Source organism: Brachyistius frenatus, unplaced genomic scaffold (genome assembly GCF_029030835.1).
Source record: "Brachyistius frenatus isolate BFR_SWC_R1_liver_20210118 unplaced genomic scaffold, ASM2903083v1 Contig_36, whole genome shotgun sequence".
NCBI lineage: Eukaryota > Metazoa > Chordata > Actinopteri > Embiotocidae > Brachyistius > Brachyistius frenatus.
The window spans coordinates 2,196,151-2,221,669 of NW_027210635.1; the positions used below are offsets into that span (position 1 = coordinate 2,196,151).

At 39.9% G+C, this 25,519-nt stretch overlaps 2 protein-coding genes across 4 annotated transcripts; one reads left to right on the plus strand and one right to left on the minus strand.

Annotated features, from left to right (window-relative positions):
- Nucleotides 1-504: 504 nt before the first annotated feature.
- kdelr3 (KDEL endoplasmic reticulum protein retention receptor 3) lies at nt 505-15,821 on the minus strand. Of its 3 annotated transcripts, none has more exons than XM_069701362.1 (8): nt 15,732-15,821; nt 14,008-14,165; nt 5,150-5,209; nt 4,099-4,309; nt 3,589-3,689; nt 2,708-2,866; nt 2,288-2,540; nt 505-1,780 (listed from the first exon to the last, which is right to left on the minus strand). In XM_069701362.1, exons 4-8 carry the CDS (start codon nt 4,187-4,189, stop codon nt 1,737-1,739), a joined length of 648 nt encoding a protein of 215 aa, XP_069557463.1. In that variant the 5' UTR covers nt 4,190-4,309; nt 5,150-5,209; nt 14,008-14,165; nt 15,732-15,821; the 3' UTR covers nt 505-1,736. The 3 variants fall into 3 exon arrangements, with proteins under 3 accessions (XP_069557463.1, XP_069557461.1, XP_069557462.1); XM_069701360.1 differs by having other exon boundaries at nt 4,099-4,522; XM_069701361.1 differs by lacking the exon at nt 14,008-14,165 and having other exon boundaries at nt 4,099-4,522.
- On the plus strand, nt 15,814-24,398 carry kcnj4 (potassium inwardly rectifying channel subfamily J member 4). The gene is made up of 2 exons (XM_069701341.1): nt 15,814-15,898; nt 19,219-24,398. Exons 1-2 carry the CDS (start codon nt 15,876-15,878, stop codon nt 20,843-20,845), a joined length of 1,650 nt encoding a protein of 549 aa, XP_069557442.1. The 5' UTR covers nt 15,814-15,875; the 3' UTR covers nt 20,846-24,398.
- Nucleotides 24,399-25,519: the final 1,121 nt, after the last annotated feature.

Here is a 25,519-nt window from a genome sequence, read left to right on the forward strand (position 1 = left end):
TGCCCAATGCACAACGGACTTTCAGGCCACACTGTGAAATGTGTGTGTGTGTGTGTGTGTGTGTGTGTGTGTGTGTGTGTGTGTGTGTGTGTGTGTGTGTGTGTGTGTGTGTGTGTGTGTGTGTGTGTACACACTCAACAGGAAGGTAAACATCCTTGTGTGTAGATTGGCAGCAAAAAACCACACCTTTGAGTTGTGATCATTCATGGTGTAATAAAGTCATAAAAACTGCCGTTTAGTTTGCAGTAACACGTGTATACTTTTACAGAAATTCAACTTGCAAAATCTTTCCATTTTCACCTTTTTTTTTAGTGATGCACAATAATATCGGCACGTCATCAGTATCAGATGACAAAGGCTTAAAAAGAAATATCAGTTGACTTGATATGAATATATCTGCTGATGTGAAATGTACTGTGGCTAAACGCTTGCTTGCTTGACTAAATGCTTGACACCATGTCCCCGGTGTGAAAGAGGATGCAATAATATGTCTGGAGTGTGGAGTTGTTTTTTTTTTAAAGAGTCTGATCATTGTGATGAATTTGTGAAGGACAAAGAGAACATACACAAAGGCGGCATCAACAACCAAAATGGCCTGAAAATATTGGCATATCTAATATCGGAAAAAAAAAAAAAATCCAATATCGTGCATCCCTACCCTTTTTTTTACCCCTCATACAGTTGGACAGTTTTGGTTAACGGCCCAAGAAAAACGAAAAGAAATTTACCGAAAACATCCCTTACAGAAAAAACACCCGAGGTTCCCGCGTTTTCAACATGTGATCACATGTATGACACGCGCTTAACACATATAAATGCCACATATGATAACACAATCACGTGATCACATGAGTTTCTGCACACGTGAACAGTCATGTGGTTTTTCAGTAAGGGATTGCAGCTGTTACCTGTTCCATCTTTGGTTTCATGTAACGTGACAACATATTTAGCCCTTTTTTCTCTCGTGAAGAGATGCATAGAAATATAAAATAAGACACAAAGAAGAAACACAAAAAAGTAAGATACTTGGCAATAAGGAAAGAAAATGTTTAGCCTATAATACAGTACACTATTGAAGGAGTGTTTGAATGAAAGTTGAAGACACTTTGTGGAAGATCAGACATTTACAAATATCAGTCGGGACTGAGTCTGTCGGACGTGGTGGTGATCGGATCAGGTGTTGGAACCTTTGGCATGAAACTCTGGTCTCTCTTACAGCTGGAGCACAGGAAAGACTGCATCTGTGCTGTGTGGGAACTGAAGCTACCCACAATCTACCTGAGTGCTGTATAGTATACAAATGCTGAAGACAACATGAGGTGCATTTCAATATTGTAATACTATTAAAACTAAGTTGATGACAATTTAAGTGTTTCCAGATTCACCACCGCTCTCGAAGGAAAAGCGTGGAAAAATAGTTTCCATAGTGTTACTCACTTGTCTGAATTTAGGCTCCTTGTGCACATTAGAGACACATTTTGTCGCATCGGCACCTTATGGACAACAAAAACAAACAAATAAAAACACACAGCACATATACACACATGCAAACATACAGACTCACACTCAAAGTGCCAATCAGACAGAAAATCTATTTCATTTTGGTCTACAGAGGGATGTCAGGCCATTAGTCCCATTGCTGAGTATAAGTACAGCTGAAGGGAAAGGTCTGTCTGTGTTGAGATGCTGAGCTGCGGCAGGCACAGATGGATAGCTTCACAGCACAGACGTCTGCTCTAAACCGGCATCGGCAGGCTCATCTTTCCTCTTCCTCGAAGCACTGCGGACAGCCAGGACAGAGCAAAGCAAGCGTGAGAGGAAAGTCTGACTTTTAACGTCCGCCACTCCTCTGTTTACCAGGCGAGCTAACACCCAACACGATGCAGATAACCAGATTCACTTTTGCTTTAGCTGCTGACAAGAAGGAAGCTCATCCTCAACTGGAAGAGCAGGATGTTCTCTTATCATCACAACACACAGCTTTGTTCTTTGAAGTGAACAAACAAAAGTTTTGCAACATGACTTTTGCTGCTTTACATCATCAGAAAATAGAAGTCTGGGTATGCTTGGCGATGAAAAATAACAATTTGGGATCCAGAAAATTATAATGATCATTTCTCATTATTTTTCTAGTTGATTGATTGATCAATTGCACAAGAAAATAAGTTAAATTACCTGTTAACTGCAGATCAATAGATTAGGATTATAAACACAACATCATAAATCTCCACAGCCAACGGTGTTCGTACCAAATCATCTCCTTCACAGTTTTTTTTTTTTTACTCACCCCTTGTTACATAAAGGTAGAAGAAATCGCAGTAGAAGATGGTCTGCACCACGCCAGACACCACGGAGATCTGGTCGAAGACGCCCTCCGTGTGGTAGCGCCACACCCAGTTGGCTATGTAGAGGGCTCGGTAGAGGCCCAGGAAGAACAGGTAGTGGGTGGTGATGGACTCCGCCTCACCGGTCTTGGTGATCATGAAGAGCTGCGGCATTATGGCCACCGACTCCAGGAAGATGGAGAAGGTCCACAGGATCTGAGTGGAGTCAGAGGGATGGAGAAGTTGTTATAGTCAAGTGATCGACATTAAAATGATGATAAATCACTCCAGCAACAATTAAACAACTTCAATGATTACTGTAACTATTCTGGGTCTCTTTTGTGTCGAGTCCTGCAGGACTCACAACACTAGTGCTTGTTTACCTCCAGTGGAGTGAAGGCATAGTTCTCCAGGAAGGAGAGCCCGACGACTGGAACCAACAGGAACTCCACACGGAACGTGTCGTTCTCCGAGTCGTACGTGTTCCTTAAGCGCATGTAGATCAGGTACACGGTAGCATAGGCCAGAGCCAGAAACACCACCTGGGGGCAGAAGCAAACACTGATTATAGGTGAAGGAACTCCATGGTAACACTGTGAAATACTATTACCAGATAAAACGTGCAACTCGAGCTGCAACTACTAATTATTTATATCATTGATTAATCTGTTGATTACTTTCTTCATTACTTGATCAGCTGATTGGAAAATGGTCAAAAAATATCAACCAGGCCAAGTCGCATCCTAAAATGTCTTCTTTTGTCCCGATCAACAGTCCACAACCAAAAGAGTTTCACTTTATTATCATGGAGGACTAAAGAAACCAGAAAATATTCACAAAAAGGAAGCTGAAATCAGAGAACTGTATTATTTTCTAATAAAAAAAAACAATTTAAAATGATCAAACAATTATCAGGATAGTTCATTTTCTGTCAGTCAGGTAATTGATTAATGTACCAATTGTTGCAGCTCTACTTGCAACTTGTCAGTAGATGCTTTGCAAGTCTAACTGGTGGCTGCCTGCTTTGCATTTATTATAAAGTCAACTGTATGTGTGTGTGTGTGTGTGTGTGTGTGAACTCGGATCAACTAAACTTAGTGTTTGTGTTTGTATGTGCACGTGTGTCGGGCAATATTTGGTGATTTTAGACCGGGTCAGCGGGCATGGCTTGAATGAATGTTAGAGACAGTCGGTCACTGACCGAAATTAAAGGTAAGCTTCTAAGGAATGTGTGTGAGACCATGAGAGTGATGTTTCGACTCACCTTCATGACCGTGTTGTAAGGCGAAATGAAGACGGTGAGCAGATCAAGGTACCTGGTGGTGAAGACAAGTGCAAACAGCACCTGAGACTTCCCAGAGATGCCTATAGGAAAAAAAAGAAAAGAAAGATGTGCAGTCATTAATGAGACGTGACCAGCAGATACGTGGCCCCATTGCGGACCAGGACAGCTCACAAACACGAGTTTTCTGCCTAATTTATGATTGCACAGTAAAAGCAAGAGAGTTGCGGGGGTTGATTCGCTTTGCTTTAATGATAAAGGCTGTTTTATGAGAGGTGGAGCGAGAGCCACTGAGCTTTGTTGACATTGCCACGTAGCTCGCACTCCTGCAGAAACACTCACCACAATGAAAATATCCCCCCAAAATGCACTTAATTACAAAAATGTTCGTCTCCTGTGTCTGAGCTGTTCAACTCCACGTATGTAGCTACGGGGAAGCGGCACAACCCTGTAATACATTAGACAGCTGTGCAGAGAGCAGAGTCAGCATACCAGCACAGGTTTTGGACCTCCATATCTTCAGTAACAGAATGATGATTGCCACCAAATGCGACACGTCACCCGCCAGACGGAAGATATTCATGTTGTCTAAGTTCCTCTTCGACAACAAAAGCTTGATTAAACTCCTTGCAGGCCCGACACGTCCTCAGGAGACAGTTTCAGAGTTGGTTCAGCCGCGAAAGGCCAACAAACACGAGCTCTGCTGGGATAAGAAGCCAACAGCTGCACAGTGACCGTCACACGGCTCCGTTATCTGCTCGCGCGCAGGTAAACAGGTAAAATGTCCATAGATGTGTCTCGCAGACTCATTTGTGTGTGCACAGGTCCAAAGAGGAAAGATGGTTCAGAGGTGACGTGGCTGACAGCTCGGTCTGCACCGTCAAGCCGGGGCCAAACAAAGTATCCGCTTCCGGTTCTGTTTTTTTTTTTTTTCAAAGTAAAACTCAAATTAGTTAACACTTTCTTTAAGAGTTGAATCTGATTAAATATCAATACATTTGTATTATAAATTCAACAAATCTTTCTATTTTCCGGCGTTGCTTGGCGAACTTGACGCAAATGGGAAAATGCTACAGAAAATCCTTGAGACGTACTTCCCTGATTAACCAGCAAGTGGCGACATGCTGCACGTAATACGGAACTACACAACTATTTTTCTGTGGGAGGAAGATGGTTATGAATAAGGCTAATTTGCACCGGTGTTTAGGGAATAAAGAATACACCCTTAATTAGATTTAATAAATTCAGTGGTAGAAGAACTATTCAGATCCCATTCCTTGGTTAAAGTCCAAATATATCAATGTGAAAAATACTTCATGGCAAGTAAAAGTTTCTCATGTAAAATCCTAGTTGTGAAAATAAAGAAGTAGTAACAGCAAACTGTAGTTAACAAATGAAAGTAAAAGCAATGGTTTTGTCTCTCTGACGGATATATTACTATACAGTCGATGACATCATTAGATAATTAATAGTGAAGCATCAGTTTGTAAGCAGCATGTTCCTATTGTAGCAGATGTAGGTGGAGCTGGTTTGAACTACTTACTTTATATGCAGTTTTATATCCAGGTACAGCAGATAAATGTGAGGGGTCGTCAGATGATTACTGGGAGAGAAGAAGAAAAAAACAGTTCTGTCAAATCTGCTCTCAGTTATTGGACTTTTTCTCTTATCTTTAATTTTTGCTGAGATATTGGATCATTTGAATATTCATTATAATGAAACCATGTGAGAAGTTCAAAGTAAAAAGTCAGTATTTGTTGGAGCTGTTTACAACTCTTAGACAATTGTAATGTGACCTTGACTACACACTGATTTTTGTAAGACATCAGACGCCAAATGGGTTGGAAACCACTGGTTTAATCTTTAACAATATTTTGGATTTTAAAAGCTTGTTATTTAATCCATTGTTAAGGAAATTGTATTCATTGGGTCTCTCTTTCTTATCCGGTTTCTCTGGCTCATCGGGTCACTATGTCCTCCTGAACTATGTGTTGCTATAAGACAAGTTCTGATATGGCTATAGACAGAGACAGTCTAGTGTTCCAAGGTTAACCAAGTTTCAAGGATGAGGCAGACCAAGGCGGTCTAATTTGACTTCTTCACTCCAAATCTACGATTTCCATCACATCCATTGTCAGATCTTCATCTGAAAAGTATATAGATCTGTCAAACGAGTGTAGTGTAATAGAAAAATTATTTTTTTTCCCCTGAAAGGTGAAGTGGAAGAATAAAGTAGCATCAAATGGAAATACTCGGGTAAAGTCAAAGTAGATCAAAATTGTACTTAAGTGCAGTACTTGAGTTTCTTGAAATGATTCAAGCTGAAATCAGTGGACTGTATCAGTAGTTGTGTTTCACAGTAGGTGAATAATGATCATGTGACAGATTGTGATTTTAAAGAAAAGGTTTTTTTTAGAGTTGTGTATTAAGCTTTGTTTCTGTGTTTTTTAAATTTAAAGAAATTCAAATACAAAAGAAATATTACATTTTTAGGTAAATGTCAGTCAAACTGGCATATAATGTCACGTGTTTGCTTGAACCTTAATTTTTACAATAATCTCATGAAGGCTTATAACGTTTTTCTCCTACTTTCTCCACTCTCTCTGTCTTCACTTCCCTCTGACACTTCCACTCCACCGACCTTTCTTTTCTTCTAATTCTGCAATCTGAATCACTGACAGGACCTCAAACCTCATCCTCCATTTCTCCTCATTCACTGTGTCTCTCTTCCCTGTCACATCCCACGGTCTCCTCCTCCACCTTCGTCCTCTTTCTTATAGTAATCTACAAATTGAAGCTGAATTCTGGCATTGCGCACATCCTGCTCCCCGGCATCCTACTCTCATTTTTTGCTGCGGTACAATCAGCACAGGGCGCCTGAGATTTCACAGGAAATGCTTTCAGCCTACTTAGAGTACATTTGTGGTGGTGCAGAGAAGTGAGGGGGCACTGCACACTGACAAAGACTCAGCTTCTTTATAGCCCTGAAGCCTCCAGCTCAGAGCCGGTCCCCCTTTGCGTCACTCAAGAAAACGCGATCATGCTCCTCAAAATCTGAAACATCAGACAGGAAATGTCCTAAAAATGGGAGGAGGAAACAGAAGACAATTACACACATATTTAATCCATTATTAGTCCTCATTGGGTGATTCATCTCACACCAGCATGGATGAGGGTTGAGCAGCAAACACAGGGTAGAGGACATCCCCTGGACAGCGCTGACCCATACATAGGCTACTATAATGAGTGTGTGCTGAGCAAAAGGTTATGGGAACTAATCTGACACCCTGGCCTGATTAGTGGCTATTTATACATAGATACAGTCCGGTCTGCCTTGGAGAGCCTGTTTGCCTGGTCATCTTCTCATCGGATGCTGGACCGTGTGAATATTACATCAGCCTGTTTGCAACCCTCGATCTGCTTCTTTCCTCCCATCATAAACAGCCCATTCAGGGTCTGTTCAAAACCACCAATGCTCTACTGATATTAGTACCGACACTATGGTGGGAAAAGGCTGTGATTATTTTTAAAACTAGATTCAAGGTAAATAGGAGGTATATCATTATGGTAGTCATATAAAATGAAAATGAACCATCTGGAGGTTTATTTTAAAGTCTGTGCAATCTAAGCCTACAATTTCAAAGAAAAAAAATCTAATTAGATATTCACAGCAGTTTTCAGCTAGACGTCTGTCTTATAAATGGGGAAAAAAAGATTTTTTTTTTTTTACATTTAACAATGACATCATAACTTATTTTCAGTGGTAGACCAACACTAGGGACTAAATTGGACTAATATCAAATTATAATATGTCAGATAAATGCCATTTGTAGAATGTGTTCAAAGTGTAAATATTTAATTACAGCAAAGGTTTGAGTACTGTTTAAATAACTGTAGAAAACCGAGACTTGCAGGTGTCTGAAAAAAATTTGCACACCATAGCAGAGGTAATTTCGACCAGAATTAGATGAGAAATATTCAAACCGTTTTCAAGATCAGGTTAACCACTTCATATAGCATCCCTTGTAGAAAAAAAAACATGATTTTCTCATATTTTCACCATGTGATCACATGTATGACACATGTTGCAACATATGGTAACGTGAGGAAAATATGTGGAAAAGCTTTCACATGAAAATCTATAGGCTTCAAAAATACATGTTTCACGTGCACAATCACATGTGATCAAGAGATTTTGCACGTGAAATTCCCTTAAGACTCACCCTCTCAGGCAACTTTATACCTTGAATGATTCAAGAAAGATCGTCAATAACATCACCACATTACTGCTGCACACATCATTCATGTTTAGATCTCTTTTGGTCATCTGATGTTGTGTTTGCTGACAATTCTTGAGCGACACTCTCATATACTTTCTTCATGTGTGTCTGTTTGTGTTTGACTAAAGTTGCACTAGACAAGGTGCTGCTTCTTACTAATCCTGCTCACACAGTCCTTGTTTGTGTTCAACTGACCCTTGAAAAGTTCTTGTCACGTCAGCCTTGACAGCAACAGGTGTTTTACAAAAGTGTTAGCGTACCTGTTCCCCTCAGCGGACCTCCGTCTGTCCTCTGAGGTTCTGTTTTCTGTTTAACTCACTGTTGCTGCTACTTCCAGCACCATGTCTCCATCCTCCCCCTCATTCCTCCTCTATGAATTTGTCATATGGGCAGATGTAACACCCACATTGCTATTCAGAGGAAGAGATGTTAAAAAAAAAGGTACCCCCTCCCGCTCCATAATTTAGATGGGAGAGAAGGTAGGTAGGGAGCAGTGAGGGGGCTAAAGGGGGGGTGTGGCTGAAGGACGGAGGGGAGGGTGGTGGTTTCCATAGAAACAGTTGTGCTCAGTTCATATTTTAAATAGTTATCTGGATTCTGGATGAAGGAAGTTAAACCAGCAAATGTCTCTGTGGATGAGACTAATGAGACTGTGTCAATCTTCATTATCCTGCAGAGAGACTGATAATTACTGTTTGTACTTTAAGGTTTGCTGTGTCGGGAACTATATTTGTTAACTTCCAAGTCTATTACGAATTTGGGGCATCTGCATTGATGAAAAACTGGAGACTTTTATGATCTTTGAAATGTGCATAGATACAAAGTATGTTAACTCACACTGAACTGAAGTACAGTTTTGAGGTGTTTATATTTTGGAAAACTTGACCATACAGTGTCTCAGAGGAGAATATTTGCTTTTAACTCCTTCATATATTCTTACATATGTATCACAAACTATGTTAGTACCAACATTAACATATTGACAATGATAGATTTCTGATAGTCTAATTTGTTAGCATGGTAATATCTATTTGTTAGCACTAACCACAAACTGCAGCTGAGGGTGATAGTGTCATCGGTTTAACGGGTGTTTGATCCTATGATTTGATCATGAAACAAAATATCCTCGAATATAAATGTTTGTATCAAATTTCACTTCAAAATAGAAATGTCCACTTTATATTTGCGTAAGGAAAAAGTAGAATCAAAGTCATCATGAATGTCTGTTTAAAATTAGAAGCCAATCAATCAGATAATGATTGAGATATTTCACTCGATAAGTGGAAAAAAACAAACATGTTTTGAAAAGTTAGGAGATCAGAAAAGTAAAAAGGACTCATTCTCTGAAGATTATGAATGTCTGTAGAAACAGTTGAGTTGTCTGGACCAGAGTAGTGGGCCGATCAACTGACCGTGCAAAACATTAATACTCTCACACACGGGAATGTTCATGTTCTTAAAGTACTTTTACTTTTAATTAGGCACATCTTTGACTAGGTTTATATTTTCACTTACTGTCACAGTGTTGGAGTCCTGTCTACAGGTATAATATCGTCAGTGACTCCCCCAGTTAGCTTTATACATTTATTCAGCTTCACATGTAGCCTTTATACTTTTTAAAGAAGCAGCTATAACTGTAAATTAGAAATATATTTTGGTCTTACTTACATTTGAAGGGACCCCTTAGGAGCCTGTTTAAGGGTTTAAGGCATTAACTGTAACATACTGGGATTTGCTTCTAGCTGGAGACTTTTATTTCAAGCCATTCCCTCCTCTACAGGCACCATCTCTGTGTCCAAACGTTGTGTTTTCATTAAAGTTTAGATCGAAAGAGGAAAACCCTTCCCCAAAACCCTCAAATCAATCCTGCTGTTCAGCTCGGTCTTGTTGACTCTGTGCAGTCAAAGAGAAATAAATGAATGACCCCCCCCATCTTGGCACCCATTAAGGAATGATTACAGCATGTAAGAAAACCCACTGTACCATCACAGCACTTCAATATGAAGTACAATTTAACACAGGATGACACAACATTGGTTAAAACCTTCAAAACAGCATTTTCTGCCTTGTGTAACTCTGTGTTGATACAGCCTTTAACTAAGCTGTGGGGCTCTGGAGCTTTAACTGTGTTGAATGACTAACATGCTTGGACAGAGAGCTGATGGCATGACCAGCATTAGGGGGTTGGAAACCATCCTTTCACAGCTGTAAGGGAATCAACGTAAAGGGACAATTTACGGTAACAGATTTAAACCCTGATGGCAGCTCACTCTATTTAAACATCCCCATATTCTCCTCATCTCCCACCTGTTACCAGTTTTATTGTTCCTTGAAGACAGTTACCGCAGAAATCATGACTCAAACTCGCTCGCTTACATGGACACATCAGACACTCTTCGACACCTACACATGCTTTAGAGAGCACAAAGTGGCAGCTTCCCCTTTAGTCTCCTGTTTTCTCTTTTCTTTTTATTACCTCTCCTCTCCTCTCCTCTCCTCTCCTCTCCTCTCCTCTCCTCTCCTCTCCTCTCCTCTCCTCTCCTCTCCTCTCCTCTCCTCTCCTCTCCTCTCCTCTCTCCCTCCCTACAGAGGGGAGATTGACACAGCATTTTCAGCCCGGGGTGTATGAGTACACACAGGAGAGTGCGCACAGGCAGGATTACAGTCAGCGAAGGAGGCAGCGGAGGACAATAAAGGATTAAGAGAGCGAAACAACGAGGACAAAACAATAAATAAGCGATGAAGGAGAAACTATAAGGAGCAGCTAAACTACATGAAGAATGAAAGAAAGGATCACACACCACATGAACATAAGGATGTGGGACCTTTGCCCTGGACAGTAAAAGTGGTGTGACACAAGGAATTCAAATTCCAACCAAGTGACAGAAAACAACAACAAATTTGCAGTGTGAGTATAATTTCTGTTCCATTTAAAAATAGTACTTCAGGATCAGGAGATGTGCTTAGTAATGGTTTGATAAATTGAGTTCTAAATATGTCCATTTGACAACTTTGCTCTCCTCATAACAGACATTAGGAGCAGTTTTAGCTTTGCTTGCAGGCTGCACGCTCTTTCGCAGAGATCATGCCAAAATAAGCACTGCGTCAGACAGACTAAAGCTCGGGCATCATGGAAACTGCTGTGTCGTGTATGATCAAGTGGACAGTCACACTGCTCTGTCACATACACAAACACATAACTCAACAGCACCAGTGAAGCTCAAAGGCATCACATGGAAACACATTAAGACGCATCACATTTAAAATGAGGGAAAGATGTGCATCTGTTGATCATCTTGGCACAAATGCATTTCAATAGGCTATATTTCTCCTTTTTACAAAAAGGTTTGGACTATTCTATCATGCCAGTCATGTTTTTGTAAAACTTCGAACCAATCCGAAACTAACCTCTGCTTCTGCAGCCTTCAGAAAGAGAAAGGCAAGCCCTCACCATATCTGGCACCTTTGAAGAGTAAAGTAAAGGAAAAGCTAATAAGAGCGCTGTAAAAACAAGTTATCAGCATCACAAAAGAGTCAGGTAATCTCAGACTTTCTAATGATGCAAACAAATGTTTACAATAAAGTCTTTATCATATTCAATGCAAAACATCTACAATAATGCACAGAAACTTTTAAATATTAATTTATATTTTTAGTTGAAGGCACAAATTAATTCACCTATTTTACCTTGATTACATCACTCTGACCTACGCTTGTCTTTTAGTCAGACAGACATAATTGCTTAATATGACCAGTCAGGAAAACAGCATCAACCATGAGTGTTGAGATAAATAAATACACAAATACTGCAAAAGACCTGACCAGTAGTACTCTGACGAACTTGTAGCTATCCACTATACAGACCCATTATATAGGTAAGATATTGTACAACCAACTGTAGACAGACAGTAGATGATTAGTAAGCTGCTGCTTATACGCTCTCATTGCGGCGGCCTCTCTCTCTGTCCGTCTGTCCAGTGAACAAAATATTCAGGGTCACGTCCAGATCTTTCAGGTCAGCAGACTATAGAAAGTCCACAACTCATGAGAAGGTAAGTACATTAAATCTTTCATCCTGAAGGAAGACGCAATTATTTGTGAATGTCAACAAACTCAGCTCAAGTGTCATTCAGTAGGTGTTTACTTTGAAAACTGTCACTGGATTATTTACCGATAGCAAAATGATCATGTGCTCAGTATGTAAAATCAACTGATACCACATGAACTAGGGAATATAATATGTTTTGCAAAGATTAAAATAGACGATATGGAAAAAAAACATCTGAAATGAGGCCAAGATGGAGGTTGTCTGGGATGTAATACAGTGTGGGAATAACTCTCTGCATGGCTGACTGCTTCTGCTGTGGGTTGGCTCGTGACAAACAGAGGTGAAAACTGTGTTTATTGATGAGCTTTCACACAACATAAGGCAGTTTTACAAAGGAAAACAAGGAATGGAAGCAAACCTCAGTGGAATGATGAATATTAATTTAATTAGATTATTAATATTTCTGTGAAGCAAACAAGCAAACTTGTCTAATTTCACCACAGTCAAAATACCAAATAAAAGTTTTTATTATAAGAATTCTCATAACTCTGTGGTTTTCATGTGAGTGTTCAGTTACATTAAATATCCTCAGAGCACAAATCACATGTATAACTTTGGTTTGAATATATCTGGAAATTTGACACAAACCTTTTAAACTCATTTCTTCTTTTCAAAGACAAGCATATGACGGAAAGTGACTAAGAGCACTTCGCATAATTGTTCCACTAAATGTCAAATCTGCCAGGCCATATCTGGACATACAGCTCAGGTATTCACACTGGAAATTTCATTATGTTTTGTGGCAAATATTATAGTGCTCCTCATCCGGGGCGATTACCACAAGCTTTAGGGGAAGTGGCTCTCCTGCATCTTAATTCCACTCCTATCATCCAACTCTTTCTCTCTTTTGGGATTAACAGCCAGGAAATCTTCAGGAAGTCACTAAACCCTACCTTTGTTATTTCAGCGGGCAAGATTAAGACTGACTGTAACTCTGTGATATGTTAGAGAGGGGTTTGTGATGTGGGAATACAGTTAAAGACCTTGACAACACTATAAAATCTGTACAAACAATATGGCTGCAGAGACAGAACATGTGCAAACCCAACATATGTACAGTTCATATACACATATAGCAGGGTTGCAACTCAAAATGACTTCTTCTATCAGCAGGTTAATATTTATTGGATGAAATGACAAAAAATAAAAACTTAAGGTGTCTAATCAAAAATCCCAAATAAAACAATAAACCCAACAAATCAAACACTTTTGGTAAAACACTTCAATGATTGGCTCTCAAAATTGCTGGTAATCAATTTCTTTGTCACAGATTAATTGCTCATTTATGTCAGTGCTAAACCTACAGAGGTTGTATGCATGACTATTTGCACCACTTATATAGATATCTCATCATATGTTCTTCTTCTGTCATTTTCTACTTCTCTCTACATCCCAAACCTCCTCAATAATGTTGAATAAAATCATATATATCTGACCAGATTACCTGCCAGATATAAAGAGTAGCAAAATGTAAACTGTGTTAAAATCAGTAATTAATAAAAATCTTCTTGCTCTCAATTCATTTAAAAAATAAGTAGTATAAAGCAAAATCTAAAAGCTTTTGAAAATGCTCTCTGACGCAAGTGTTTTTTACACAGACTGAAGATTCCTCCTCCTCCAACCCATTTAAATAGATTTAAAATGGAGTGTAGATGTTGTGTTGCTGCCCTTACACCATTTCTCTCATCCCATCTCTCCCTCCCTGTCTGACTCATATCATAAGAGCACTTAATAGTGTATACCCCCCTATCCCCTTCCCACCCCACACACACACACGCATGCGCACACACACACACACACACACACACACACACACACACACACACACACACACACACACACACACACACACACACTGCTGTGGTGACTCGCTCCACTTCCCTCCACCCCCAAAATGCCACAGGAGACGAGTTTCGGAGGAACCTGGCTCAGGTGAAAGTCTTCGGTTTTACCCGGTGACCATTAACGGCTCTGTGTTGTGTGTGTCTCATCTCTGCTGCAACACTGTGGTACCTGCACTCTGTCTCCGCCAGCCTCCTGTTCATTAGAGGTTAGAAACCAAAAGGGAGACTTCATCTATGGAGGGTTGCTAGCCGGTTGAAACTTCTTTTTATAGATGCAGCTCAGAGATGTATTTCACAGCTGTGTTAGCGGTTGGATGCCAAGGAGACCTGTGTGGAGACAGACGCACATGAAAATACAATCCTCACATGCAGACATGCCTGTGCGAGTGCCATCGCACCACCCGAGTGTTGTTTTCCAAATAGATCCTCTACTCTCGGTATGGTGAAATTATTTGAAACTGCTTGTTTTCATATCTTGGACATGATAGGAAATGCATTTATATATTTTATAATAGTATATAGAGAAATGACAACAGCAAATAGTTACAACCTACTCCAGCCTTCAGCATGTATTTGCCATCTGGTTTGTATTACGTGTGTTAAGACTGAAACATAACTCGAGAAAAGCTTTTATTTAGTCACAGAAAACCAAGTTTGGTGCTACCATACAGTGCCGCATGACATTAAAAAAAGGTTTCGAGGTGTGTGAATTTACCAGATGTGTAATTTATTTGATATGAACACAAATATTTCAGACACCTACATCTGGTTATGATGTTTTCCACATAGATAAAAGCCTTTGTGATTATCAACAACTGAGTAAAAATATAATAATATTTTACTTTGGCATGAGGTTTTGATGACTGAGTTGCTGTTACAACAACTACATTACTATCAGTTAAGGATGATTACAAGTGAATGGATTTAATTTAAAAACACTCTTTGGAACATAAATGCATTTAGATAAACTATCTCTCATTATTTAAACAAATCATGTATGTGATAATAAGTAACTGGGCTTAAATTTAAAAAAAATACAGACTTTGAAGGACACAAAGGTTTTGTTGCCAGGATATAATATTAGTGGGTATATCAAGATATTTTAAAAACACACAGTTTCACTAGATTCTGAAAGGTAAAGGAAAACTTTACTGGAAATAGAAACAAAGCCGTCAACCATGGTTTTTAAATGAATCATAGTAACTGTGCTGTTTACAGCGTGTGACTGTTGGGTGGGAGGTGGATGAATGCTGCCATCCCTAATCTCTCGGTCCAAGTTTAATAGACTGGCTGACTGTAAACAGGTTTGCAAGACATGGTTCAACTGCATCTCCAAAGTATCCAAACACTTTGTCTGCAATCACACAAAATGGCGGAGATGAAACGTTAAAACCACAAAACAACTAAAGCAAAATTTTTAGCTCAGCTGGATTACACAACAAGACTTAAAGTCTGCGGTGGTACTGTGTGACGAGATAATCCCTTCATAGCTGTATGTATTCTCAGGAGTAGACACAGCTGCAGCGTCTTAAGATATTTCACAGAATCAGATCAGGATTATGTCGAAATCCACATTTTTACTTGACTAAAACAAAAAACAACAGCCAGATGAGGTCCACAGAATAATATGTAAACATATGAGAAAATGATGTGTGATGAAACAATGTTACATTAGGTTTAAAGAAACATGAAACATATTGATCTCACTTCATAACAGCAATCCTGCAAATTTCTGGGGAGGAATTACCCCTTTAGATGGTGTGTGTGTGTGTGTGTGTGTGTGTGTGTGTGTGTGTGTGTGTGTGTGTGTGTGTGTGTGTGTGTGTGTGTGTGTGTGTGTGTGTGTGTGTGTGTGTGTGTGTGTGTGTGTGTGTCAGACTTTATAGATCTTACATGTCTGATCCTGTACTTCGTTGTGTTTCCTGCAGTGGTCTTCTCAGTGGCCTGATCACCTCCCTGATCACGGATACCTGATGTGTGTGAGCAGGGCAGAGTCTGGCCTACCACTGTGGCCCTTCACCAGTGATCACTGGTGTCATGGGAACAAGTAAATCCAACAGGTGAGGGGTTCACAGCAGCTCGTGATCTGCCTCCTGTTGAAAAAAAAATCTCAATATTAAATATGGGCAAAGTTTGAAATAATGAGGTAAAGGTGTGTAAAAGTGATTCCTTTGACAAAACAGCTCAGGTTTCGGTTTGAGACGAGGTGACATCATCTTGTCACGGATTTCTTTATAGGGTAATCAGCTCCAGGCACAGCATGCCACAAAGTTCAGGGACACACTCATTCATTCGCTCAGTTTTCACAATAGTACCAAAGGCGGTTATCCTCAAATAAAGATATTTCAAGCCAAAAGCCTGTCTATAGAGAACATTCATACAGTATATGGGTTGTGTGTTGTCAAAGACTAAATCTTTTGTGATGTTACACAAAAAGCCTGTAATGAGTGTAAAATGCTGCTCATATAGGAGCTAAAACAGCTGGTTTCAGATAGGGAATTAACCGAGGCACTGCATAAAGGTGTATATATATGTATATATATAAATATATATTCTTTTTCAACTGTGAATCGTGCATAGCTAGTCCAGTGCGATCCGAGAATACAAATTGAAAACCTGTAAATGACCATAATAGGTCTCCCTTAATGTTGTCTGGTCTGGAAGTCTGAAAATGGCCTGTGGGAATGGGCTGGTTAATTTGGCTCGGCGGGGTGAGTCAGGCACAGCTCAAGGATATTTACAGCAAGCAGATCCTCAGGAAGGCCAAGGCCATCCTACACTGTCCTGTCCTGCTGCACATAGAGCTCTGGCCTTCAGGCCGTTTCAACAGATCTCCTGCAATGAAGCAGGAGGTTGACTTGTTGTATTAATGACCATCAACGTGCTCAACATGTTGTGTTTTGTACATTAGTTGACTGGTACATTATCGTCTTTAAATTTCTCATAGTTTCTGGTTTATGTAACTGCTTGTTATCGCTTACATGTGCCATGGGTTTCCTTTTGTGTTCCAGTTTTGTGTGTTTGTCCCAGCCGTCCTACTGTCTCCTTTGTAAGCATGGTGTTTTAAAAACCCACATGAAATTGTTGAACAGTCCGACTTGTCATTGGATCAAAGGGAGCCTCTCTCATTCAGCTCTCTCAAGCATCAGTGGGTTGATGAGTGATCATTCGAGAGTATTAACATTCATGTACATGTGATGAAGTGAAATATATGCATGCCCATCTCAAAATGGGTTGTCATACTGACACTGACTCAAATATAATCCCATAATCTGATGACAGCAATCCTTCTCACATGGCTAAACTGAACTCACCTTCCTAGGTGTTAATCCCCTATTTAAAGGAGAGAGGCAGGTTAGATTGATCGATACACTCAGGTGACCTGGAGTTTGGTCAATTTGAGAAGACTGTTGAGTGAAGAGTTTAATATATCTATTACTGATGGAGTTTCACCTCCTTAATCTGCGTAGCAGGCCGTTTCTGACATGATGCTGCCTGTATACTTTGTCTCCCTAGTGAGTCAGGTATTATCTTCGTATATCTGTGACTGAGAGGGTGCATAGTGTCTTTGTGTGCTTTAAAAGGAGCACTGGGAAGTACAGCGGGATCGATAAGATTAATAGCGCTGTAAACTATCTTCCCAGTCTTTGTTCCTCTTTTCCAAACTGTACACAGTATGATTTCAGTGAGTTTGATTTTCATCTGTTCTAACAATCTTTTAATAATTCACAAATGTTCAGTGTTTTGCAAAACTTTAAGTAAAGGCAGGATGACACTTATTCGCTGTGTTCCAAGTCGCATACTTACAGAGAACACTCACTATTTTCAGGGCCTGATTTACTAAAGGCTTGTGTGTTTAAAATCACGTGCAAACTTCACATCACCCGCAATTAATGTCAAAGCTGATCTACCAACAACGTGCAGTGAGGATTGAGTCTTTCAAATGTGCAATTTAACACACAATGTCCATTTTGCCTGTTTGTCTGAATACATATGTAATATTTGGCGTTTCTACTCGAACGTGCAAAATACTGGGAGGGGAAATGAAAATAGAACAATTCAGCACCCGCAATGATATTTACTAAACCTGAAAGTAGAAATGGGAGACGTGATTGCGTTTGCATTTTAGTACGAGTGAAAGGCACGTATTAATCGGGTGCGCACATCTGGAGAGACGACTGTTCTTATTATTGTGGTGAGAAGGAGACGCAGGAAAGCAAAGAATATGTAGGGAACGTGTTTTTCCACCCGTTTAAACATTTATGAGATGTCAGAGGCAAAACAATATTTAGACAAATCGTTTGTCCAGCGATGACATTTCTGAGTTATTGAATTAAATGAATGATGATTTATAGCCAACAACAAGGTGGAACCATGAAATACCAGCAATTACAAAACATATTACGACTCAGCACTTTCCTGCCTCTGGATCATTCCAGCGCATCGCTGCTTGGATATCCCACCCAGTCCCGTTATTCAGGTGTGCTGTCCCGGGTCCTGAATATGTCCCGCAGAATTCACAGCTACAAAAGGTTCCCGAGCACTCGCGAGGCACTGAGTGAGACTAATTCACCTGCCCATCACAGAAGGAGCTGGACCAGCTGCTCAGTGTTTGTTAGAAGCATCTCATCCACCGTCCCTCCTGTTTTATTGCCGACGTTTTATTATTAAGTCGTTTTTTTCCGCCTTTTTGTTTTTCCCACGGCATTGACTTCCTTGCTGATAATCTCCTATATATCGTTTTGTTCTTGTTATCTTTATATTTCTTAATTTCAACGGGATCAGATTATCTTTTGCGGTCGCTCTGCTTTCCATTGCTGGAATCACTTTAACACACGCGAACCCCATATTTTAAATACAGCGATTTGCACTTGATATCAGTGACGCAAATACTCTTAGTAAATCACCCGCAAAACAGGTGCAAAATAAATGTGCAAACTTTGGGAAAAAAAACACGCAATTTAGTACCCTTTATTTGAGATCTCAATAAATCAGGCCTTAAGTGTATAAGTGAGTTCCCACTGTCAAGTATGGAAACATGCAGTGCACTACAGTGCACTCAAACCAGTCCAAACATTTAGTGTGAAACGCTTGACACTTTCACATTCAATGATAGCCACTATGTCTATAGTGATGCATTCAAATGTTAAGGTTATGTGTTGCCTTAAGTCACACACTGCGACTTGAAACAATATTACCCTGTCAAAATTCATGCACTACACAAGTAAGTGTACTAACATGTAAGAGATATGTGAGTGTACTCAGGGAAGTACGTCATTTGGAACACAGCCAATGTGTTAATAAATCAGACGTAGTTGTATAAATGTACTAATTTAAATTTTACAACTTTTTTTTTTATTCTAAACCCTCCCTCCGACAGGTACAGCATTGTGTCAGACATTTTACCAGAGGAGGAACGCCAGAAGATCTCTAGCCTGCGACTCCATAACGGCCACAGTTCGCCTAACTGCAGGCAGCACTCGGCCTCCACCTCAGAAGCAGAAGACAGAAGAAGGAGGTCGGGAGCCTCCGCTGTCGTGCCCGGCACCAGGGGACAAGGAGGGATGAACAACTACAACGGGAAGATTCTGACAAGGGGCTCCAACCAAGTGCGGAGCCGCTTTGTTAAGAAAAATGGACATTGTAATGTTGTGTTCACCAATTTGGAGGAAAGGAGGCAGCGCTACTTAGCTGACATCTTTACCACCTGTGTGGACATCCGTTGGAGATACCTGCTGCTTTTATTCTGCACCAGCTTCATGGTCTCCTGGCTGTTTTTCGGGATAATCTTTTACACGGTCTCCCTGGCACACGGGGACTTTAAGGAGCTACCCACACTGAAGAGTGATGGGCTGGCCTTGGGAGGGCTACATGGACCCACCTCTGGACACACTGGTGGAGCGCCGACACAAAGGATGCCTTGCATACTTCATGTCCAGGGCTTTGTTGGGGCGCTCCTGTTCTCCATGGAGACCCAGACCACCATCGGTTACGGCTGGCGCTGCGTGACGGAGGAGTGCCCTCTCGCCGTGATAACAGTGGTGATACAGTCCATCGTAGGCTGCATCATTGACTCGTTCATGATTGGCACCATCATGGCCAAGATGGCTCGGCCAAAGAAGAGGAACCAGACCCTCATGTTCTCCAAAAATGCAGTCATTTCCCTGCGCGATGGTAAGCTGTGCCTCATGTGGAGGGTGGGCAACCTGCGGAAGAGCCACATCGTGGAGGCTCATGTCCGCGCCCAGCTCATACGCTCGTATGTCACAGCTGAAGGGGAGTTCATCCCTTTAGAGCAGATGGACCTCAATGTGGGCTATGATGAAGGCACAGACAGGCTGTTTCTAGTGTCTCCGCTGGTTATAATCCATGAAATAGATAAAGATAGCCCCTTGTACAGACTAAGCCGAGCTGATCTGGAGACGGATGATTTTGAGATCGTAGTGATCCTGGAGGGGATGGTGGAGGCCACAGCCATGACCACCCAGTTCAGAAGCTCCTATCTTGCCAGAGAGATCTTCTGGGGTCACAGGTTTGAGCCTGTGATCTACGAGGACCGCGACCGCTACAAGGTCGACTACAGTCGCTTCCACAAAACCTATGAGGTGCCGTCGACGCCCCATCTCAGCGCCAAAGAGCTCGACGAAGCCGCGAGCCGACCCTCTTCCGCTGCTTCGAATGCGCCCGCATGTAGATCCACACAAGACTTGATCCCCAGGTCGCTGAGCGCCTTCTGCTACGAGAACGAGGTGGCGTTGAGCGGAGGGGAGGAAGAGGATGACATATTTGACTCCTCTCAGATTGTAGGGAAGGACAGGGCGGAGGACAGGAGGACTTCCGTTTCTGTTGACTTCCAAAACATGTTCCAAGACTCTGCAACCACGACCTCAGGCAGTCACAATGTCATGTGTGTTCTGGACATGGACAATAACCAGATGGAGTTTGACATCCTACAGACTGCCATTCCTCTTGATCCAGTGACCTATAAGAACGAGCAGGAGAGCTAAAGAGTGGAGGGAGGGTCCAGTCTTGTCCGTCCTCTCCTCTTTCACCCAGGAAGTTGGAGCTGAGGAGGGATTTTTTTGGTGACGTGTTCAGCTTTGGTCTGCATGTACAAAAGTTAAAACCCTTTTTGCCTTTCCAGTGTTGTTTTATATATTTGTTTTTCCTTCTCATGGTGGTTACAAATTAAGAAACGTGTCCCTAAATAACCTTTGGTACATGTGGCCATAACAACCAACTGGACTGGTGGTGGAGGAAGACGAAGGATCTCTGACAAAGTGTTGACGGGTCTTTGGCTCCGTGTTATAATGATTTCGTAACCAAAGGAAAGCACAACCTCAGAAAAGTCCCGAAACTTGAGTCATGTTTTTGACTAGATGTATATTTTGCATAGGAAAAAGAGATAAACAAGATATTTTATTAAATAAATAGCAATTCTAACTTACAGGTCAATTTTAAAGATGTTCTATTTTATCAAAGTTTGAAAGATTTTTACTTGTTAATCTTCTTGTTCATGGACTTCATTGGTCATCATGCCTGCAATAGTTCCCAGCAAACTCTGCTATTTTCACTTTCACAAGACGGTGTGTTTTGTTAAATCTTTTCCCGAGAAACAATAGAAACCTTCCTTTATCACGGTATTCCATTAGTTTAGTGAGAATCTGTTGTTTATTTTGCTGTGCAGTACCAACAAGACCATTCCAAGTGCAATAACTTAGTATTTTTCTGAAGGCGATAAAGATTCCTTAAGACAATAACTTTTAACATACGTCTTGATCTTAAATTAGAGATGCCTCTGCATTTTAAATCATATATTAAAACCATACTTCTTGAGTTTTTTTTTTAAATTATTTAACTTCTATTAGATTATAGATCCTAAATAGAATCTTATTTAATCAATTTAGTGCAATCATTATAAAGTAAAATAGACTTTTCCTTTACTTGATGGATATTTGTTTTTTCTTGGTTTGTATCTGGTGGAGGCTGCAGCCTGTGATAACAGAAACAATGCTGAGAAGTGGATTTAATTCATGTTTGTGCTGTTGCTATTCGCCAAAGGTTTCGGAGTTGGAAAGTGAAACGCAGAGAGCCTCTGATTTATTATGTGGAATCTGGAGCAAACATGCACCTAAAGCGTACTCGTTGATAGTCGAAAGGTGTGAAGCACAACAGGAAACAAAGGGATGGAGGTCGGTAGGAGAGCCTCTGAAAATGTGCAATAAGTCATTGGATTTGGATGGAGCTGAATCATCTTAAGTGTAAGTGATGTCAGGTGATTTGCTTTGTCACAATGATTGTATCATAAATGAAAATGAAACAGTTGCCCTGTTTGTTTCTATGAGAGAACAAGATGGTAATACATAACAGAAATTCAAAGAGAAAATGCATTTTTGAAATACCTGTAAATAAATTTAATGAATGTCAAATACGACAAATCTCATCTGGTGCTTCAATCAGACTAGCAAATGTTTAAAAACCATGTGGCCATTCTGTTCATGAATGTGTATTCCTGTAACTTTTAGACAAACCTACTGATCCTGCAACTGTCAATTCAAATTTTTCGAATTTCTATTTATTTATTTTACTGATTAAAATGCTGTCGTAAGTGTGTTTGTTTTTGTATTAATGGCTGCATGGGAGAGAAACTGAGTGTAGAGATCGTGTCCATCTGAGCAACAAGCATTCCATAGTGATAGATTTCTAAATTTGAATTGTCTAAATTTTCATCGCAAATGTCCAGGAACATATTAAAGCATGTGTAAACAGTTTGATTGACAAACACACACTGCCAGCCAAAAGAATAATAGGGGTTTACTCTCAATCAGGCAGGATTGACTTGTAAATAACACAGACTTTGATCTCCATAATTAGGCCTTTGTACAAAATAGCTCTATTATATTTAATGAATCTGTATTTTTCTGCATATCCGTTTTGAAATCTAGATGTGCTTTAACAGATGCCTCACAGTTAAAATGCTTTCAGTTTTTCTTTTGTTCCAAAGAATGAAATGTTTGTAAAGCCCTAAAACTATTTCTCCATAACATTCGAGGTTAACACTCAGACCTGACGTCGTGTTCACAAACATTCTATCGCGTTCATTTCTGGTGTTATTGTGTTACTGCATTGAGTTGTAGATATAAGTGTGTCTCTAATGAGATCAACTATCAACATAAACTTGCACGATATTACATATAGCGTTTCATTAATGTGCTGTCATTCAGTGTTTGAAGAATATTTCTCTTCCCTCATCTTTCCGCAATTTTCTCCTCTGCTTAAGAAATTCTGACGCGTCTTAAAAGACCTCCTCTGTGCTTCTAAGAGTTTTTCACTTTAGGACTTTTCTGAAAGGTTTACGATGTTTTGTTTTTTTTTAACTTGTCTTTACAAGAATCTACTCCTAACTTTAAGGGAAAGTTCTTTGAAAATGCCACATTTCTCGAAATTTTCTTAGATTTCCGTCACTAGTTGTAACTCTTAGTACTAGGAATCTTTATGAATACAGCCCTTGATCTGCCTGATCAAGAGCAGATGTGGTTTGATCAGGTTTCATTAACAGTGACACGCCAACATAAGCAGTCAAAATACAGAAATCACTTCTGTGAAACAGACAATTTTCCATTGCAGATGCTTTGACTTGTCATTGTAGGAAAAGCACAAGTGTATTAAAGATGGCTCTCTTCCATGAATTGTCCCAGGAAGCCATGACAGTGAACCAACATCCACAAAAGCACAAGCACAAGTGGAATGAATTCATCATTATTACACCTGTGTCTTCAAGTCAAAATGTCTGTCATTAAAAAGTTCTGTAACTGTGAGAATATGTTCAATTTTAACTCAAAATAGGACTCTGATTAAGGAAAATAAAATTTCCTTCAAGAATTGGAAATGGTTGCATTACCTGGACGCAGGTATAGTGCAGTTTTTCCCAACAGTGTGGTTTAGTGGGTCACTGAAAAGGAGCAGAAGATTATTAGCATCATTAGTTTCACCTGCTGTTCCTGCTTTGTGCTCTGACCTATCGTTCCTAATTAGTGCTTTATTAGATGGAGCTGTTTAAACATGAAGTAAGAAATGCACGGTATTTGCAAACAAAATGTATGTTTTAAATCAGTTACAAAAATATCTTCACTAACTTCTCTTGCTTTTGTTATCTAATTATGATTTATTCATGATGAATTGAGATTAATCCATCATGTGAAAATATCCATCCATCCATCCATGTGAAAATACACAATATTCAAAAGGTTTTGGCTGGCAGTGTATAAACTCTGTCTGTAATGTTTTTTTTTTTTTTTATTGTAAAATACTTCAACAAGAGCACAGAAGGGGAGGCAACTTAACAAGAGACAAAAGTTTTTTTTTTTCCTTTGCTGAAAAGTCTTCCTGCTTTGTGTAAATCTAATGATTTATTTTCAAACCCCTGCTTGGAGATAAACACGCACTGAGCAAACTATTGTCCTGACTGAAATAAGCTGAAAAGAAAAAAAAAAAAAATCTGAAGTACAAAGCACTTTATTCTTCCTTGTATACCTTTTGATGTTGCAAATAAATATTTGTATAATTTTGGTTGTTTCTTTTTTTCAAAACTTGCTGTTCTGAGACTCAGATCGACTTTGTTCTAATGCAGCTGAGTGTTGACACTCCCCTGCACAGCTTGTCATGCCTATCTAGAGCCACTAGATGCCTCTGTAGTACATCAGCTAAAAATACTAAAGCACAAGTTCCCTCAAAACCTGGATCTGAACAACATAAATTCATGCATGTTTCGAGAAAGAGACAATAAGACTTAAATATCTCACAGAAATAAATGTAAAATAAGTTTTAGCCTCTATAAATCTGATGTGTTGAATGGCCCTCGTTTTTTGGAACGGGCTGAATTCTTGCACCGGAGGGCATCGCAGTGGGTGCGGCATCTCACAAGAGACACCATAATTGTGCAAGAGAGCTCAAGGCGTCATCACATGACACATATCTTCATAAATAGTAACTTATAAACAAAAGGCTCAAGTATGAACATGTTGTATGTTTTTCCTGTGGCTATAGAAATGTGTATCTCCTGGTAACAGAGCACGCATCACATCCTTTTTCTGAACCTTGAAGTATATTTTTATAGGCAGTGTTGACAGGACACGAGATGTGTTTGTGATTTACAGTGTTCTTCGCGCATGAAATAAGTTCAACAATAAAAAAAAAAAAAAATTGTGAATACTGTGGATATCACATGATTACATTTCATAACCATCGAGAAAGCTTCCGGTCCTGTAAAGCATTATGGCAGTGACTGAATCATGTTTAAAAAGCTTATACGTGTCTGGTCTGTTTTCATTGTTATACATCAACTGTACTGGACAGAAAAAAAACTAAAGATCCTGTGAGTGGAAGATGTTACTCAGATTACACACAACGTAAAATTAGTCTGGCGATTACTTTCAAACATTATCTATGCTTTTCAAAGGGATAGAGAGTTTGTTATCTAAAAGAGACCTTTTTAACGCAGACATCTTGACTTGTCACAATAAAAGCACACGGTGTAATTAAAGATGCCTCAATAAACTTAACCAGTGAACCAGCATGCGCAAAATCATCACCTCCTTCAAGTGGAATGCAGTCATCATTAATACACTTGTGTTAATACACCCTCAGTCAAAATGTCAACTTTGAAAAAGATCTGCGAATGC